This window comes from Eschrichtius robustus, chromosome X, assembly GCF_028021215.1.
Source record: "Eschrichtius robustus isolate mEscRob2 chromosome X, mEscRob2.pri, whole genome shotgun sequence".
Lineage (NCBI taxonomy): Eukaryota > Metazoa > Chordata > Mammalia > Artiodactyla > Eschrichtiidae > Eschrichtius > Eschrichtius robustus.
The window spans coordinates 56,858,197-56,878,736 of NC_090845.1; the positions used below are offsets into that span (position 1 = coordinate 56,858,197).

Sequence of the window (20,540 nt, forward strand, 5' to 3'; positions counted from 1 at the left end):
GTGGCAGCCCTCCTGGAATTTTCCAGTTGTGTACTGATTTGCTTTCAGGTGGGTGGCTGATGCAGCTGCTGCCAAGCCTGTAATGGGATCTCAGTGGGCCTCAGGTGTTTGGGCTTTGGTGCAGTTTTGCACATAATTTCTCATGCAGTTTTCCTCTTGAGGCTCAAACCTTGCTTCCCAATCCTGCTCTGGGCTTCTGAAGTGACTGCTTATGTCACTAGTTTGTTTACTCAGATAGATGCATAAAGGATATGAGGAGGGGGGCTTTGGTTTCTAGAATTGACCTAATCTCCCCTCCCCTCCCCAGACCTCAGACGTAAGTAGCTTTCACATGCAAAAGAGAGGCAAAAGGGAGTTCTTGCTTACATCCAGATGCTCCTGGTAATTAGTGAGGATTTTCTCAGAGGCAAATCTCTTTCCCTCACTGGACCCCAGTTTTCTAGTTTATGCTGCTTGGATCCTGCAATGCTCCAGTCTGTTTGGGGGATTTCTGTTGTGTGGCTGAATAGAATCCACAGCCAGTGTCTTACAAACTGAAGTCCTAGCCCCTCTAGGTGAATGTGGCAGGTTCCAGGAGGTACACAGAGCCGTGGGATGGATGTGATTTAGTATCTTGGCGCATCAGTTTTACTTGTAGATAATATCTATTTCATTATTAAAACATGGATATTTAAGGAGTAGAAAGTAAAATTTGCACAAATGATTAAGGTTAAAGCTTCAGGCTTCAAAAAAATTGTGGCTTGCAGCCATCTTCTTGTATCTCACGCTGCCACCCCCACCCCACCCCACCCCCGTCCCCCGGGTATATGCATTCATTATCTTCTGCTGCTTAAGGATTTCTTCCATGGCAGCTTTGAGAAATACTAGCTCAGGCCAGATGAGCTGGCTCTTTGGAATCAAAGGGAGCAAAGAAAGACATTTTTTCTCAGGGATGCAGCCATTTCTCAGAGTGGAATGGTAAGGACCCGTCACTGGAGCCACAGATGTTCCTGGAACTGGGACCTAGATACTCTTTCCCACTAGAAAACGAGGTTTCTGTTTCCTCTGGAGTAAGGTCTCAGCTGGAGGCAAAGCTGGAAGCAAGCTAAGCTTGGCCTCATTTCCATATTTCAGGACTTTGAAATGGGGCCAAGAGTTGCCTGATCAAGTGATTCCCAGCGCCCTGTGGACCTTAATTGGAGTTTTCCTTATAGCCTGGGGTCCAGGGGTCATCTGTTTTATCCTTTGTTCTTTTTCAGTCTTGATTCTGACTTCAGACCATACTTCCTTCCCCCCACACCCTCACTTCCTCACTTTAGGACTTCAGTGGAGGCTAAGAGACATTGCTCATCTCTCCAATCCCTACAGCCTAAGGAAGTGGAAAATTTATATACATCTGATTTCTCTGTATTCATAAGGGAAGAGGCAGTGCTCAGAGAGATTAAAATGCCTTGCTGATCTTTCTTTTGATATCACTTTAGCTATTACTTTATCCTCAGAGATACTCTAGATCCTGGAACTGTTTTGGCTCCCATGATCCTCTTCTCATCAACCCCTACCCATCCCACTAGTGAAACAGACAACATGGTGCAAGAAGAGGCTAAGGAACTTACTCCTGGGACCTATGGGACTGGCTGTGTAGTCCGTGCCTTCCTCACTCCCTTTTAGTTCTGGGGTCTCTGAGCCTCTACAGCTGTACCATTGGTACAGGCAAAAACCAGTTGCTGCCCTACTAGTTCTGTTCCCAGTCTGCCCTGCCGTGACCTAGCATCCTGGCCCTAATGGTCCATTTTCAACATCTTCAGTGGGTCCCTTTCTCTCTTGGGGCTGAATTGTTTCTTGGAACTTATTTCTTTCCACCAATTGTACCTTGGCACATTATTATTTTGCAGCCTTGTGAAAAACCATTAGAATTGTTAATTAGGCCCTATCTTAGATATAGGATGAGATAAGAGGTGCTTTAAAAAAATCTTTCCTGTCCACATCCTCTCCCTCTATCCTCTGCAAAAAAAGCCAAAATCACATTTCAACATGACTACTTTGTTGTCATCTAAAAACTGGTAATTCCTACTGCCTATTGACTTAGACTCAAGGACTCACCTTGCCATTGAATCCTGGACGTCTTTTGATCTTTCCTCATACCATGCACCTTCCTTCATTTATTTTTTCTAAGCATGTTCCTAGTTACCCAAGTTGGCAAGAGGTAGGTGGGAAATGGGGTTGTATTTCTTGGTCATTTACAAATAACCTAATTAGTAGAATGGTAGAACTTGAGAACAGAAAGAGGTCGTTTAAGCCACACCATTCGTAGTAGATGGGGAAGCTGGATAGATGAGGAAGCTGAGACCCAGATAGGGAAATATGGTACCTTAAGATCACACAGCAAGTTGGAGACAGAATTGAGACTTCCACTGAGGTTTTCTGATACCTGATTCAAGCTAGAAAGGGAAGGGCGATCACCATGCATACCCTGGTGAGCAATGAAGGTTAATGACCTCGGGATATGGCTTCTCTCCAAAGCTGTTGTTGATTGAGTCTAGTGGGAAAGCCAGGCACTATATCTAGATGCAGAGGTAGTCAAAGTTCATTGTCTGGCTGGGATATCTGGGCCAAAAGAGAGACAAGGGAGTTAGTCACTTGGGAACCCCAGAGCTTCTAAGATCCTTTGAGCCCTTGGCATTAGGAGATAGCATGCAAGAGAAAAGGGTATAGGTTTTGGAGTCATACAATTAGGATTCTAGTCTAGGCTCTGCAGTTTTAGACAGGTTGCCTCTCTAAGCCTTATTTTCCTCATTTATAAAATGGAGATAATAGCTATCTCATGGTTGTTCAGTGTTTGGTACCTGGCACATAACAGATACTTTAATAAACATGATCTACTTTTTCCTTGGGACCTCTGAAGCTCTAGATTGTAAGCTCTGGGAGTGACTATGGGGCCTGGCCTTGGATGTGTAATGCAGACTTTGGATACAGTGCAGTGTGTGTGTGTGTGTGTGTGTGTGTGTGTGTGTGTAAGCGTGCATGTGTGCGTTTTGAGGGGATATACTGATTTATTCACAGGGAAGACATAAGCAACACTGGGTCCTTGTTACCTGTTTCTAAGTCCAGGTACATTTCTTCACCTCAACCACCCCCCGCCAGCACCACCCCCCAACAATAGAAGAAAATATAAAGAAGACTCTGATGCCAGCGTGACCTCATTAGGATGTGGCTCAGCTTTATTGCCTCTATCCCCAGTGGTAGGCATGCTGGGTTTGAGCCACCAGCCAGAACTATTTACATGCTAATGTCGGGGACTGGAAAACAGACCCCATCTGTCTTCTCCTGGCTGGCCTCCCTTTCCTGCCCACTGCTCAGCCAAGATGCCCAGAACACCACGGGGCCCCTCAGCTACTACACTGAGGTACTCACACTGTTTCCACCCTCATTCCCACTCTCAACCTGTGTGAGTGGTAAAAGGGAATCATGACTGAACTCTAATCAGGACTGGAAAGAAGCATCTCAGCCCCTAGGCACAGCACAGCTTTGGGGTGTATAGATACCCCAGTCCCTGCTCTGTCTCCTCAAACATTCTTTATTTGGACATTGTAAATAGGATTCATTCTGAAGGGTGTGGGCATTATTCCTAGTTGCTAAACATAAAGAAGTAATCCAGGAGAACAAGATTCAGGATTTAAACCAACAGTTTTTACCTTCAGCTTTTAATCCATCCTGGGTGTGTGAAGCTGCATGGCATAATTGAGGGGGGGTGGGGAGGAGTGGCAGAAAGCACTGGATTTGAATGGGTTTGGAGTCAAACAGACCTGACTCTGCTACTTACTAACCGAACCTTCACTTCTGAACCTTACTTTTATTATCTATAAAATGGGCCCAATTGTAATTATATCATAGGGCTATTGTGAAAATTCAAGGAGATAATGGATATCAAGTTATTGGTGTGTGGTCGTGCTTATAAGTAATCGATCCAGTCCCTACCTCAGTGAAAGTACTTTGTTCAGAGAGATGTTGACATCGTTTCTTAGCTCCTGCCCAAGTATATTTTCTTGCCAGAGCCTGGGACCATGTGGGCTCCACATTTCTGTCCTCTGTGCCTGGCACAAGGTAGGCATTCAACTAGTGGTTGTTTTGTGTTTTGTCTTTCAGGTGGTGAAAACTATCGGCCTGAGGGAAGTTTGGTTTTTTGGTCTGCAGTACCAGGACACTAAGGGTTTCTCTACTTGGCTAAAACTCAATAAGAAGGTATTGCTTATCCCATTGTCAGGTTTGGAATTCACTCCTCTACCAGATCTTTCTCAGGGGTGTAAAATGTGTTCGCTGGCAAATGCAGGGCATCTAGGGCTCAGTTTTTCATGAGTGAAAAATTCTGATCGACCACTAGATCAGAATAAGGGCAGATCTCTTGCTGTCTCCACTTGGACTCCTAACAGCAAGAATGGCCAGTGTCCAAGGAGGATGGGACCCACTTATGGACCATAGCCATTAGTAGTTCTTCAGGAGGGGATTGGTATCCTTTTTTCCTTTCCAAACTGAAGGGCTTTAGGAAATTTGTTAAACAGAGAGTCATAGACTATTAAACTGGAAAGAATCTTGAAAGTCTCATAATCTTATCTTGTCCCTTTTCTTGCCTGTCAACTGATACCTGAGCCCCATACAGATGTGTCCTTCTTTCTTGATTTTCTATCTCAGTTGAATTCCAAGTGGGATGGTTTAAGTATAGGTCCATTCAAACTCTCCACCTCCAAGCAGCATCTCTGCAGGAACATGGCAGTTCTCCATCTCATTATCCTCAAACTGGCTGACTTTGTCCTTGGAGGTCTCCATATTGTCCTATGGCTTATTTTCCTGACAGTGTCTAGGGGATGGGTGCCCCACCTTCTGCTGGCAGAGTCTTCTTTTCACAAAGAGTGGAGACTTCTGCTGGAAAAATGTGGAGCCGCTAATAGCCAATTTCAGGCTTTAAAAGACAGTCTGATTTGTGCTTTTGCCTATAGCCAATTCCCAGACCTCAGTCATACATCCTAGTCTTTACTTTGCTGATTTATGGAGTTGGGGGAGCCTTAAAAGAGGAGTTTCTTAAGCCTACTTTCAGAACGTGGGGGCAGCTGGATATATTGTCAGATGATGATGGCTTAAGGGCTTATGACTATCAGTGGGTGTTAGGTTATTTCAGGAAGAAATTCCCAACAGGAAGCAATTATGGATATGGGATTGGGTCCCCAATGAAAGTAATGTGTCTCTTTTCTGAATTACCAGGAGAATTGCCACCCAGCTCTTTGGGATTATCCAAATTGATGACTTTTCAGTGTCTTCTTCCCACCCTACAGCCACTCCCCCACCCCTAAAGTCTATTTTTTGAGAGCCCATAACCCCTTGCTGCTCCCAGGTGACTGCCCAGGATGTGCGGAAGGAAAGCCCCCTGCTTTTCAAGTTCCGGGCTAAGTTCTACCCTGAGGATGTATCCGAGGAATTGATCCAGGACATCACACAGCGACTATTCTTCCTGCAAGTGAAGGAGGGCATTCTCAATGATGATATTTACTGCCCACCTGAGACTGCTGTGTTGCTGGCCTCCTATGCTGTCCAGTCCAAGTATGGTGACTTCAATAAGGAAGTCCACAAGTCTGGCTACTTGGCCGGGGACAAGTTGCTGCCACAGAGGTGAGGTGATGTACTGGCCATCTGCCCTGGTCAGAGTGGGCTGCAGCCCAAAGCTGACTGATCCCTATTATACAGGGGTTGCCAGATCTGTCCCTCTCCACTAGGGTCTGTCTGAAGACCGTGTTATGCTGCTCAGACAGACACATTTGCATATGGCACCATACCCTGTTGTTATTTCTCTGGTTCTCAAAATAAAAAGCTTTTTTTCCTCCTCTGTTTGCCTAATTACAGGACTTCATTACCCTGTAAACAGGTGCTTATATAGAGAACCAGAGATGGATTGATTCTCCTTGCCCCGGTTCCATTTTCTCAATCCTTTTCACTGATTTAGACCTCTTATATCAGAGGTTCATAGGAGTGAGAAATACTTAAGCCAAGGATGTGGGGAGCTCAAACAGTCTTTTAATATTGATAACCAGTGTACAGAGATTTCTGCTTTTGTAAACTTCAAAATTGAACACTCTCAAACACTCATTATTCTTGTTTTAGCATCACAACAACACACAAAATGAATAAGGCAGCACAATCCTTATTGGCTCAGGAAATAGATGTGCAGAGGTGCTCACTCTGACCTGCTCAATCTCCCACAGCTCATTTAAGGTGACCTAGAACACTAGTCTCTTGATTTTTTTAACCCCACTGCATCCATTCGCTATTTTCATAGGCTTCTGGATTGGAAGGAAAAGTTCTGCTTCATTCTGGTAGCCTCAGTCCCAGTGGAGCTGTGGCAAATGTACAACTCACCTGAAGGTATTAAGGATAGTGGTTGTGCCCTCGGACTCTACCTAAGTCACTGCCATAATGTCTGAGATAGCATATTTAAAGCAAGCCTTGTTTATGATCTAGTAGATCTGGGAGGTTGAGCCCATTATCAATAGTTTCTCCCAGAGCCATTTGGGCTCAGTTCTTTGTTCTGTAGCCACAGGCTGTAATCTTATCCCTGAGCAATAGTCTCACAATTGCAAACTGTTGGTACCACAAAGATCTAGGAGAGCGTGTGCATGCCTCCACGAGGCCCGTTCCTACTCTTAGCCCCACAAGCCAGCACAGACTGTTGATATGTTATTGCTCTGCTTAGAGACCACAGCACATATTGGATTTTCTGGTTAAAGGTACAAAGGAAGGTGTTCCTATTGTCTTTCTTGGTCACCCATTCTGTATCTCTCATACCCCTCAGGCAGTTCCCTATGTCTAATTAATACCTCCTGCTGTAATTTCAGTCTGCTTCTGGTGTAATGACCCCACATTCTTTTTGCATCAACCCCTTAGGGAGCTAAGTAGAATTCCCTTTACCCCTGCTTTTGGACTTTGTGCTTTAAACTACTCACCATGCATTGTCTTTCCAGGGTCCTGGAACAGCACAAACTTAACAAGGACCAGTGGGAGGAACGGATCCAGGTATGGCATGAAGAGCACCGGGGCATGCTCAGGTAAGCCGGCCCTAGCAACTGTGGGCTCTACTGCCCCTGCAGGGAGAATGAGAGTTGGTTCTGGAGGGAGAAGAGGCAGAGGGCTAGGAACACTGGAGGACGCTGGAGAGAGAGAAACAGGAAATTAGAAATGGAAGGCAAATCAGGGCCATTATAAAGCTGTACTTTTTGTGAATGATGGCAACTGATAGCCCAGACAATTTTGACCATAAAGAAATGAAGGGGATCTCAGGATCCCTAGGGAGCTTCTGTGCCACCAGGGGCTCCTCCCCAAGAATGAAATGAAGAAGGAGCTCTATAAACATGGCATACCATTTTGGAGTTGTCTAGTTGAAGAACAAATCTTACCATTTTGCCATCACCACCTCATTTGCGCTCTGCTAATAATGTGCCTGCGTACGAGGCTTCTGTGATAGCTAACATGCCAGAGGCCAGCAAGGGTCAGCCTGCCTTTATTCCCCTTGGGAACCTCAGACCTGAGGCTCCTGTGAGCATTTTTTGGCAAAAGTCATGTTGTGCTCTGTTCGCCATCATCTGTTCACCTTCCATCCTCTTTCCCACCCCTTATAGCAAGATTCTTGTCAGAAGTGCAGAACAAGTAGGCTTTCTGTCTCCCCGGGTCTGATTCACAGGCTCCCCTATATTCCCTGCCCCCGCCCCACCCTGCTCTCTTGTTTAGGGAGGATGCTGTCCTGGAGTATCTGAAGATTGCCCAGGATCTGGAGATGTATGGTGTGAACTACTTCAGCATCAAGAACAAGAAAGGCTCAGAGCTGTGGCTGGGAGTGGATGCCCTGGGTCTCAACATCTATGAGCAGAATGACAGGTATAGTTCAGAGCTTACTTAGTTTTTTGGACCACTTTGACACCTAGGATTTGACAGAGTAGGATTATACTTCCTGGGTCCCACCTATATCATTCTTCTTCTACCTAGTTTAGACCAGTCCAGATGATTGTACAACCTCCCTCAGGCCTCTAAATCTTGCATTGACTAGACTTGCACTGTCCACTATGGTAGCTTTTGGCCACATATAGCTGTTGAGCACTTGAAATGTGGCTGCTCTGAATTGAAATGTGCTATAAGTGTAAACTCCATACTGGACTTTGAAGACTTAGTGTGAATAACAGAATACAAAATGTCTCACTAATATTTTTAAAAATATTGATTTACATGTTCAAATGATAGTATTTTACATATACTGGGTTAAATGAACTGCTGTTATAGTTAATTCCACCTATTTCCTATTACTTATTTTCATGTGGCTGTTAGAAAATTTAAAATTACATGTGTGGTTCTCATTATATTTCTGTTGGACAACACTGGTCTAAAACCTACCTTGTCACGATTTGTAATTAATCTCCTTTGCATATGATGATTAAGTGCCTTTTGGCCTGTAATCCCTCTTGCTACAGCCTTATCTCACTAGCTTATTTTTTTTTCCTTGGATTGCTCTTTTTTTTAAAAAAAGTATTTTATTTATTTATTTATTTATTGCCATGTCGGGTCTTAGTTGCGGCACATGGGCTCTTCGTTGCGGTGCACGGGCTTCTCTCTAGTTGTGGCGTACAGGCTCCAGAGCACATGGGCTCAGTAGTTGCGGCACGTGGGCTCAGTTGCCCCGCAGCATGTGGGATCTTAGTTCCCTGACCAGGGATCGAACCCGTGTCCCCTGCATTGGAAGGTGGGTTCTCAACTGGACCACTAGGGAAGTCCCTTCTTGGCTTGCTCTTGATGAGGATGAAGATCAGTATATTATTGTTTTGTGTAACTTCTGAGTCTTGGAACTCATTATTTACCTTCTCCCCAACTTTTACAACCTTGGGTAGAAGAGTTCCAGTTAAGTAGGGCTGGGGATTCTTGTGAGAGATTGTTACAAGGTCCATGCCTCAACAAAAAATAAAATTAAACAAACCTCAGATACTGGGACAAGGGATATGTTGATTGTGGTATCAGGAGGTCCTTTGTGCACCCTCAATGCTGGCAGCTGACGTGGTGGCATGTGATGACACTGGCTGAGCTGGCAATGAATCTACCTCCTTAAGGGAGAAGTTGGTGGTGGGGAGGGCAAGGCACCAACCCTCTAAGTCCTTCTTGTCTTGCCTTTATCCTAATGTTCTTGGCATCCATTTTTACAGACTGACTCCTAAGATAGGCTTCCCCTGGAGTGAAATCAGGAACATCTCTTTCAATGACAAGAAATTTGTCATCAAGCCCATTGACAAAAAAGCCCCGGTAAGTGACTCCTCCCACTGGCCAACACAGGTACTTGCCAAGGCCTGGATAATGCTAGAAGCAATTGTGTCATTCTATATTTCTCTCCCTTTTTTGGCTTTTTTGTGTATGTGGGTGGGAATAGGAGGCACAAAAGGCGATTGGCAATGAAAGGGGATGCTGATGCCAAGAAATGGTCAGGAGGCATCCTATAACTGGTGCCACACTGCTACCTGTGTCTCAGGAGAAGCATGGATTATGGAGAGCCACAGGCAGTCTAATTACTGCCTCTTAGCCACTGTCTTTTACTTCCCTGAGGCTCTGGGGTAGAAACAGAGAGTACATCTTATCTTTTAAAGCCTCTAGGCCCTAGAAAGTGGAAACTGTTCATGTACTTGATTTATCTTTAATTGTGGAGAAAGGACAGAGCCAGGAGAAGTCCAGATCCAAAGATGATTCTCCAGGTGTTCTTTTTGTTATAACTTTGCTGCTGTCCTCTCAAGACTTCTCTCCAGAGCAATCCAAAATCAAGAAAGTGCTTTCAGTCCAGTCATTCCTCTAACATGCTTGCCACACCTGTCACCTACTCAGTTGCCTGTGGCTGACAAGACTGGAAAGCTGGTGCTTGGGAATAGGATAGAAAACTGAGGTGAGAGTCTCCTCTTTTGATGTACCTCATGTCCAACAAGGGCCAATGGCCATGCTGAACCAGACCTTTCTCATGAGGCCTCAGCCATTCTTCTCCAGCTCCGAGGTCTCTGAACTTGCCCTGCTAGGAACTTTATATATGTTGTCTCTTTAAACCCTCAACGACATTGTCAGGTAGGTAGTAGCATACCTATTTTATAAATGATGAAATTGAGTTTCAGAGGGATGGAGTGATTTGCCCAGGATCACACAGCTAAAAATGATAGAGCTGGGATTTACACCTAGGTTGTTTGACCTCTGGTTCTTGTGCTTCTTCTACTGCACCCTAAGCTATGTGAGACGGTAGCAGTTTGGGTTCAGTGGCAGAGGAGCTGGTGGTTAGCCCATCAGCTGGTGACCTTGGTCCAGTGGTATTTGTAGTAACAAACTCAAACTCACTGGATTTTCTTGTGTGTGTGTGTTTTTTGTTTTTTTGTTTTTTTTGTTTTGTTTTGTTTTGTTTTTTTAATACTGCTGCTGTGCTCAACTTTCATCAGAAAAAGGTAAGTAACAAAGCCAGCTGAGATCAAGGGCATATTTAAAAAACAACAACCAGGATAATCGATGTTCAGGAGATTTATATATTCATGTATGTATTTACAAACTGCCTTATTCCAAACAGGATTGAAGGGACTGGGTCTAGGATATGCTTTTAGGAGATTATAGAACCAGTCCAGCCCACCCATACTACACTCACCACGGTATTATGCAGGGATTATTGGGCCTCTAAGAGAGGCCCCTGAGACCCAGCAGGATATCTAATTAGCAGATAAAGTCAGTTTCTATCTTTCAGTTGCATTGAGGGTATTTTAGGATGCTTTTCATAAGCAAAGGTTGAAAGAAATTGTGGCTCGGTGGAAAGAGCACTGGTTTCGGAGTCAAGAAGCCTGGGTTCTAGCCCTGGGTCTGCCACTAACCTGCCATCTGACCCTGGGCAAGTCACTTCCCCACTCTGATAATTGGTCTTCCCATCTGTAACGTGATCTTTCCAGTGCTTTTGGACTTAGCTTTTCAGAAGGCAGAAGCCCACCTTCATCTGTCCCTCTAAACTCTTTCTGACTGCTGGTTTTCCACCAGGACTTCGTCTTCTATGCTCCTCGGCTGCGGATTAACAAGCGGATCTTGGCTCTGTGTATGGGGAACCATGAGCTATACATGCGCCGCCGTAAGCCCGACACAATCGAGGTGCAGCAGATGAAGGCACAGGCCCGGGAGGAGAAGCACCAGAAACAGATGGAGCGGTAGGTGACATGGAACTGAAGTGGGGGCTGGGGCTGCGGCAAAGAAGCTTCTCAGAGGTGCCAAGCCTGCTAAAGGCAAGGCATGAAGCCATCCTGGTACTGGGGGAGAGAGAGCTGTACAGGGATACACCCCTTCCATTAAGTCTCAGGCATCCCCATCCCCAGGAGGCAGGCATTTAGAACCCTAGGATTTCAGAGGCTCATAGGAGGGAGGGGCATTTCATAGTTCCCCATTATCTATGACCCTCATGCCTTTGCTCTTCTAGGTGGACTCTGGGTTGCTCTGGGCTATCTGACCAGTATCGCAGCAGTAGCAGAAGGCTTCATGCACATTTAAACCTGGACTCTAGGGTTTTTTGAGTGGAATTGGGCAGAGCCACCAGAATTTTCCCTACCAAGCCCTTTTGCACTGCGGCCCCTTGCTACTCAAAGTGCATTAAAGCTCAGCAGCATCAGCATCAACTTTGGAACTTTTTAGAAAGGCAGTATTCTGAGACCTACCCCAAAGCTGCTGATTCAAAATCTGCAACTTAAGATCCTAGTTGAACATTTCTTCAAAGAAGATATGCAAATGGCCAGCAGGCACATGAAAACACCCTTAGTCATTAGGGAAATGCAAGTCGAAACCACAGTGAGGTACCACCTCATACTCACTAATATGGATATAATAAATGAAAACAGAAAATAACAGTTGTTGGCAAGGGTATGGAGAAATTGGAACTCATGCTCATTGCTAGTGGGAATGTAAAATGGTTCAGCTGCTGTAGAAAACAATTTGATGGTTCCTCAAAAAGTTAAATGTAGAATTACCATACAATTCCACAATTCCACTCCTAGGTATATACTGAAAAAAATTGAAAACAGGTGTTCAAACATGTACATGCACATACCTGTTCATAGCAGTGCAATTCACAATAACCAAAAATTGGAAACAGCCCAAATGTCTATCAGTGAATGAATGGATAAACAAATTGTACAGCCATCCAATGAAATATTATTCAGCCATTAAAAATTTTAGAACAAAGTATTGATACATACTACAATGTAGATGAATCTGTAAAACATTATGCTAAGTGAAAGAAACCAGACACAAAAGGTCACATATTGTATTATTCCATTTATATGAAATATCCAGAATAGATAAACAGAAGGCAGATTGGTGGTTGTCAGGGGCTGCAGGGAGGGGAGATGTGGAGAAACTGCTTAATACCAGGTATGGGTTTTCCTTTGGAGTGATGAAATGTTTTGGAACTAATAGAGGTAGTGGTCATACAACATTGTGAATGTATTAAATGCCACTGAATTATTCACTTTAAAATGGTTAATTTTATATTATGTGAATTTCACCTCAGTAAGTTATTTGAAAAATAAGATCCCTGGTGATTCCTGTGCATGTTAATGTTTGAGAGCACTGTTTTAGTAGATACTCTGTCATAAAGAGTTTGGAACCTCAGGAGGCTTCTAATCTAGTAGGCTGGAAAATTACTCCGTGTATGAGAGGTTAGACACCAAAGTTCACATTTATTCTGAAAAAATGAAATTAGGGGCAGTTTACAGAACTGGATCTGGCAGGAACCTGCCCTCAAGGATCTCACAGTATAGTAGAAGAAAGGGAAAAAACAGTATATATATAACAGTTCAAGGTACAAATGCTGTGTCATTCATTCACTCAATATATATTTATTGAGCAGTGAAAAAAAAAAGACAAAAATCTCTGCTCTGCTCCCATGAAGCTGTCATTCTAGTGGGAAGAGACAGACAGATCAAATAAGCATATTATATGGTATGTGACATGATAAGAAGTACTATGGAGAAAAATAACAGGGAGGAGGGATGTGGAGAAGGACAGGCCAAGTATTCTGAGGGGTCAGAAAGAGAAAAGACATCTAGCCAAGGGAGAAAAGAAGGCCTCCTGGAAGAGGCGCTGGGACAAGAAAAAGCAAATACTTATTTTAGATTTACAACAAATTCTGGGGAAAAGGAGCCTAGAGCTGAGCTTCAGAGGGCAGGCAGAGGACTGATGCCCTAGCCATAGGGATCACCAGACTTGAACCACAGTATATCAGCACAGATCCAAAACTTTTCTCCCTGTAACTTTATAAGGTAGATAGGGCAGGACTTATTTGGCCATTTTACAGATAAGGTTACTGAGAACAAGAGCAAAGAAATGATGTAGCTAAGGTCACCCACTGATTACCCACTGGGTAGTGGACAAGCTGAGAGTCCAGGTTGGATCTCCTGATTCTGAGACAAACTGACAGGGCCCTGAGCATACCGGCCCATGTAGGGCTATGATGTAAGGACAAGAATGTAGAGAGAAGGGAGAGTGGTCTTGCCTCACAAGCCTTGAGTGTATTGGATGGGTGGGGACTGAGGGGCCAGGGCCAGGGAGCCTTGGGGATTCCAAGGCTTCCATGTGGCCTTGCTATCCTGTTCCATCCCTTCTTTCTCCTTTCCTAGTGCTCTGCTGGAAAATGAGAAGAAGAAACGTGAGATGGCAGAAAAGGAGAAGGAGAAGATTGAACGGGAAAAGGAGGAACTGATGGAGAGGCTGAAGCAGATCGAGGAACAAACTAAGAAGGCTCAACAAGGTGAGGCTTGGAGTCACCTTGGAGACTGGGTTTTCCCACAGTCTGACTCTATGAGCTGGAAACCCTTCTGTCTGAGCTGCAGACTCAGGCCATATATTCCAGATACGGCTAAAGAATAGAGGAGTGATGGGGCAAGAGGAAGAGTGCCTAGAACTTTCTGCCAGCTGTGTCCTGGGGTGAAGCATTTCCAGGAAGGAAGTTAGGCATCCCTTCTTGATCTCTGCACTCTTCACCACCTTTCCCCTACCTTCTCTTCCCAGAACTGGAAGAACAGACCCGCAGGGCTCTGGAACTTGAACAGGAGCGGAAGCGTGCCCAGAGCGAGGCTGAAAAACTGGCCAAAGAGCGTCAAGAAGCTGAAGAGGCCAAGGAGGCCCTGTTGCAGGCCTCCCGGGACCAGAAGAAGACCCAGGAACAACTGGTAAAGCTACAAAATGGGCTGGGATTATGGGACCTGAGTTTTCTCTTCTGTCTGCCTACCTATTCACAGCTACCTCTGCTTGCAGGACTGGTTCTTTCCAGCAGGGTAACTCTCAGCAGGCTTCCAGCAGATAGCTCCTTCAGAAGCAAGCTGAGAAGTCATTTTGCAAATACTCTTCCCTAACCCTTACTTTTATTCTCTTTCTTAGCAATTGGGGATTTGAGCTGATGACCTGACAAAGGAGAGAGGGAGGAAAGAAGTAAAGGGATTCACACTTGATTGACTAGCTACGTGTGTTACAAGCTATACTAGCAACTTTTCCCTTTTCCTTACTTCCTTATTTCCTCTTCCTAATAACCCTATGAGATTAATCCTTGTGGGATAATATGCCCAGATAAGGAAATTAGGGCTCAGAGAGGTTGAAGAGACTCATCAGAGGTCACACTGTTGTGACTGAGTAAGAATGAGAAGTCATTTCTGCCTCTCTTTTAAAGGTTTGCTCCCTAAAATCACATGTAAAACTGTGTGTCTATACATTTTTTAGGGGAGAAGGGTGAGCATCTATACTTTCATCACAATTTCCAAGGGTTCTGTGACTCAGAAATTAAGAACCTGTGTCCCAAAGTCCTTGACATATGCTCTCCCCCTCTACCGTTTGGAGTGGGAGTGCAGGAACCTAAAACCTAATTCTCAGGGGGAAACGTCCTCTGGGAGATTTGCCCAAAGTGTGAGGGCGTACATAAGCTTTATTCCCTTCTTCAGATCACTTTGTGACACTTGAGTGTCATTCCTATACTTGTCCTGGGAAGAGTCTTAGTGGAGCCCTGAGCATTGTAGGATAACAGGAAAGGGTCTGCCACTTCAGGCAGTGACACAGTGATCTCCAAAGCTTTACTGAGGCCCTAACTGTGCAATTGGCAATACCAAGAGGGAGAGAGGGAGAGAGAGAGATGAGGAAGAGCCAGAGATGACACATTGTTTGTCCTCAGGTCTATAGTCTAGGCAGGGAGCTCTGACTTATAAGGAAATAGTTTGGAGTTAATAGGGTGCTATAGTAGATCTGAGAATAAGAGTGTTCCTCTGGGCTTCCTGGAGGAAGTGTGGTAAAAAGAGCCTCCAGAGCAGCAAGCAAGTGGAGCAGCAAGTCCCCTGTTAGTTCTCAGGGGATCTGGGGTTGAAGACACCTGGGGCCTGAGGACCAGAATGCCCACCTCTCATAAGCTTCCAATTGATCCACAGGCCTTGGAAATGGCAGAGCTGACAGCTCGGATCTCCCAGCTGGAGATGGCCCGACAGAAAAAGGAGAGTGAGGCTGTGGAATGGCAGCAGAAGGTAAGATACAGTGCCCAGGACAAAGCAGTGTGGGATGGGGTATCATATGCATAGGCTCCAGTTCCTTAGATTCTTTTATTTATTTATTTATTTTTAAAGATAATACCTGGAAGTATCTTTTATTTTATTTTTTATTTAAAAAAAAATTATTATTTTTTTAACATCTTCATTGGAGTATAATTGCTTTACAATGGTGTGTTAGTTTCTGCTCTACAACAAAGTGAATCAGCTATACATATACATATATCCCCATATCTCCTCCCTCTTGCGTCTCCCTCCCACCCTCCCTATCCCACCTCTCTAGGTGGTCACAGAGCACCGAGCTGATCTCCCTGTGCTATGCGGCTGCTTCCCACTAGCTATCTATTTACATTTGGTAGTGTATATATGTCCACGCCACTCTCTCACTTCTTCTCAGCTTACCCTTCCCCCTCCCCGTGTCCTCAAGTCCATTCTCTACGTCTGTGTCTTTATTCCTGTTCTGCCCCTAGGTTCTTCAGAACCATTTTTTTTTTGATTCCATATATATGTGTTAGCATACGGTATTTGTTTTTCTCTTTCTGATTTACTTCACTCTGTATGACAGACTCTAGGTCCATCCATCTCACTGCAAATAACTCAATTTCATTTCTTTTTATGGCTGAGTAATATTCCATTGTATATATGTGCCACATTTTCTTTATCCATTCATCTGTCGATGGACACTTAGGTTGCTTCCATGTCCTGGCTATTGTAAATAGTGCTGCAGTGAACATTGTGGTGCATGTCTCTTTTTGAATTATGGTTTTCTCAGGGCATATGCCCAGTAGTGGGATTGCTGGGTCATATGGTAGTTCTATTTAGTTTTTTAAGGAACCTCCATACTGTTCTCCATAGTGGCTGTATCAATTTACATTCCCGCCAACAGTGCAAGAGTGTTCCCTTTTCTCCACACCCTCTCCAACATGTATTGTTTGCAGATTTTTTGATGATGGCCATTCTGACCGATGTGAGGATTTGGGTTTCTTCACGCTTCCATCCTTCCTTGACAGTGGGTATCATGGGAGAAGGAGCTCAAGGCTTTCTCAAATACTTCCCAGAATTCTCCAATATCCCCAGGGAATTTGGTACAATTACTCCTATTATACAGCTGAAGGAACTCAGATCAGTCAGACAAAGTGACTTGGCCTACCTGGTGCCTGCTTTCTGCTGGGCCATTCTAGGCACACATAGGGATGCCGCAAGTTAGCCTGGTCTGACTGCCAGTCCTTCTCTTCCTCTGTTACTGAACAGGCTCAGATGGTACAAGAAGACTTGGAGAAGACCCGTGCAGAGCTGAAGACTGCCATGAGCACGCCTCATGTGGCAGAGCCTGCCGAGAATGAGCAGGATGAGCAGGATGAGAACGGTGCAGAGGCCAGTGCCGAACTGCGGGCTGATGCCATGGCCAAGGATCGCAGCGAGGAGGAACGTACCACTGAGGCAGAGAAGAATGAGCGTGTGCAGAAGCACCTGAAGGTATCGAGGCATGGTCATGGAGACCATGTGTTTTGACTTAGTAGCCCATGGCCTTCCCTAGATCATCCGGGCACGGGAGCAGTAGAGGAGCCTGTCTCAGTGCTGTGTGGGAGCTTGAGCATTTCTCAGTGAGAACTTTCAGGGAGGGCACCTCTCACTTATTTATTTTTTATTTATTTATTTATTTTATAAATTTATTTATTTATCTTTGGCTGTGTTGGGTCTTCATTGCTGCGCGTGGGCTTTCTCTAGCTGTGGCACGCAGGCTCGGTAGTTGTGGCACACGGGCTTAGTTGCTCCGTGGCATGTGGGATCTTCCCGGACCAGGGCTTGAACCCATGTCCCCTGCATTGTCAGGCGGATTCTTAACCACTGTGCCACCAGGGAAGTCCCACCTCTCACTTATTAATCAGAGCCTGGACCGCCTTTTCCTTTTTTTTTTTTTTTGTTTTTTTGCACCGTCCTCCACCCATATTCCATGTACCTCATATTCAGAAAATACTTAGTTGTCACAATTCCTACTTGAATCTTTGGTGTATTGTTCTACTCTCAGGATTCTGTCATCAGTTGATCTGCTAAGTTGGTGTTTTGGTTTTTTTGTTTTGTTTTTTTAAATTCTTGCCCCACTGCAGTTCTAACAGGGCTGGAAATGGCTCTCAAAAAATGTGTGTGTCTGTGTTTGTGTGTATAAAGAGGGGGGCAGGGGTGGGGGTTGAGAGAGAAAGGTGGTGGGGAGGGTGGGAGGAAGGTAAGAAGGAAATAAATCAGGAAATACATCTGATTAACGAGGGGAGGTAAAATGAGAGGAAGCCATTAACCCCTTATCCCCTTGCACCCTCACAGGCCCTCACTTCAGAGCTGGCCAATGCCCGTGATGAGTCCAAGAAGACTGCTAATGACATGATTCATGCTGAGAACATGCGACTGGGTCGAGACAAATACAAGACCCTGCGCCAGATCCGGCAGGGCAATACTAAGCAGCGCATTGATGAGTTTGAGTCCATGTAATGGGCACCCAGCCTCTAGGGACCCCTCCTCCCTTCTTCCTTGCCCCCACACTCCTACACTCTTGCCTAACTCACACTGTGCTGGAGCCACTAACTAGAGCAGCCCAGGAGTCATGCCAAGCATTCAGTACAGCCATGGGACCAAACCTAGCCCCTCAGCCCTCACTCACTTCCCTAGGCAGAGAGACGGCCCACTGTGGTGATGATGGGACCCTCTTTTTCCTCTATCCCAGGTGATCTAGCTTGCTAGAAGAGATCACTTTCTCAGCTCAGAGGCACTTCCCACTTGATTTGGGAAATACCCCCACATTTACTGTTGCTCTGCAGGAGTCAAGTGTAGTATGTTGAAAACTGGCCCCCACCACTGCCTTCCTCTTCATGGTCCTGTGATTTGCAGAATTGGAACATCACAGGGTTTAGAGAAAGAGGTGGAGCCTTGGCTGTATGCTCTAGGATGTCAACTGCCCTAGGATTAGGCCTCCCAGTGTCCATTCCTTCTAGGGTTGTTTAGGCTTTGTAATGATCGGAGGCTAAAAAGATGTTCACTCATTCTTCTCTCTACCTCCCAGATTGGGCCTGTTACAAACTTGGTCCCAGTAAACCTTGTCCCTGAGTTCAGGGACTCAGTTTCTCTTCAGGGTGATATGGGGAGACAGTGCCTGCAAGAGGCTTCACCAACATCCTGGAAGGCCGTTGGCCATTCTGTTCAGAAAAGATTGGGTAGAGGATCTGCCCCTATGCCTTATGGGAGCCTAGACTTGTTTCAAGTGAGCTCTATGGGCAGAGATATCCCTTACTTATTATTCTGTGTTCCTCTTCCCCTCTTGGGATCTGCCCCTCCCCACTCCAATCCCCAAACCCCCTCCAGGGAGAACAGTAGGGATGGTTACCCCCAAACCCAGCCAGCCCCATCCAGAACTCTTGCTAAAGGGAGGAAATATTCACACGTGGCTTCAGTATTTTACCTGCCAGGGGTCCCAGACCACTTCTCCCTTCAGAGTTACTTGGACCACAGCTCCTGTTTCAGGGCCATTAAGGCCTTGGTTTGGTGAGCCCTGGATCTTGACGTCAGTTGGCTCAATTGGTGAGTGGGTGGAAGAAGCTGAGTATGGTGAGAGAAGCTTGTGGCCCAGATCCTACAGTTTACACCTCTCCAAGGTGGTGATTGGGTCCTGCCTCTGTTTAATAAACCTCTAACCCAGGTCTTGCCACCAGCTGTGCTATCCCTTGGAGCTGTAAACCAGAGAGCTGTTAGGGGCTCTGGCCTGGTCCTTTTCACACCCCCACCTCTTTCTTTCAACCCAGGAGCAGCCTCCTCCTCCTCTCTGTCTCATGTGTGCTCTTTTTCTTTCCACCAGTATTATATATTTTAGTGGCATCTAACTCAATATTGATTTCTGTGTTTCTTGCTAATGCACCCTTAGAAGATATTAGTGTTGGGACAGGATCGTTTTGGCCTCATTCCCTTGCCACCCCTACACCTAGGAAGCATATACTATATTGTAAAAGAATATTTTGCCAGAAAAATTAATGTAGGAAGCTTTCAGTATTAGTGATATCACCTGCCACTATAGGTCATACAATCCTTTTTTAAGGTTCTTGGTATTTGGTTTTATTGTTCCTTTTTTTGCCTTCTCCTCAGCGTTCATTCCCCAAGGGGCCCTACTGTCCTTCCATGCGGTGCCCCTAGCCCAGAGTCCATGGCTTTGATCCCTCCCTCCCCTTGCCTCCTGCTTGACCTTGCGGAGTCTTATGTGCATTGCTGTGAATTATATTGACACTCTCTTGGTGATATGCCCTATATTGGCTAAATTCAAACCTGGAATTGTGGGGCAATCTAGCTGCCTTAAAGGTAGTACCCCCCGCCCCAGGGAAGCTGGGGAAAAAGGTTAGATTTTATATTCAGTTTTTTTGTGTGTGTATTTTTGGGATTTTTAAAATTTGTTTTCGGAGGGGTTTATGCTTAACCAATGTTCTATTTCAGTGCCAATAAAATCTAGGAAGACTTCACTGTGACTTGATCTGTCTTTGTGGCATGAGTGGGTGGCTGTAAGATACTTCACTGTAATTTGCACTCTGTGGACCACTTTCCTATCCCTGGTCTCATTTCATTCTCACTTCAGTCCTATGGAGAGTGGATATGACTATCCTCGTTTTATAGAGGAGGAAATGGACTTGAAAAAGTAGAATAACTGCCTAATGGCACAGGACTGTATGACTTAATAGCCTGTGTCCTTTCCATAGCCCTAGGCCATTTTTTTCTGGTGTAGATGGGCCCTGTATTGACCATATGATGCTCCTGGGCTTGTTTGGCATTGGGGCTTTGGGGCTGCTTGTGGGGGGTGGTTTATATCTCTGGACTCCCCCTGGGGTGGTCAGGCCCTATCCTGCCTCTTTTCAGGAAGGCCTCCAGGCTTGCTCACCTCCTATTATCCTCACTTATTGCAGTGCCAGTGAAGGTCAGAGAAATTACCTTGAGCCCTGT

At 45.2% G+C, this 20,540-nt stretch overlaps 1 protein-coding gene across 1 annotated transcript in view; it reads left to right on the plus strand.

Annotated features, from left to right (window-relative positions):
* The window catches only part of MSN (moesin), a 64,278-nt gene extending 44,213 nt beyond the window's left edge, over positions 1–20,065 (plus strand). Inside the window, exons 3-13 of the mRNA XM_068533931.1 lie at positions 4,123–4,218; positions 5,363–5,637; positions 6,984–7,067; positions 7,747–7,893; positions 9,204–9,300; positions 11,044–11,207; positions 13,668–13,798; positions 14,059–14,219; positions 15,459–15,551; positions 16,824–17,048; positions 17,892–20,065. Coding sequence (XP_068390032.1) covers positions 4,123–4,218; positions 5,363–5,637; positions 6,984–7,067; positions 7,747–7,893; positions 9,204–9,300; positions 11,044–11,207; positions 13,668–13,798; positions 14,059–14,219; positions 15,459–15,551; positions 16,824–17,048; positions 17,892–18,056 — 1,638 coding nt within the window. The 3' untranslated portion in view covers positions 18,057–20,065. The remainder of the gene's footprint in view (positions 1–4,122; positions 4,219–5,362; positions 5,638–6,983; positions 7,068–7,746; positions 7,894–9,203; positions 9,301–11,043; positions 11,208–13,667; positions 13,799–14,058; positions 14,220–15,458; positions 15,552–16,823; positions 17,049–17,891) is intronic.
* Positions 20,066–20,540: the final 475 nt, after the last annotated feature.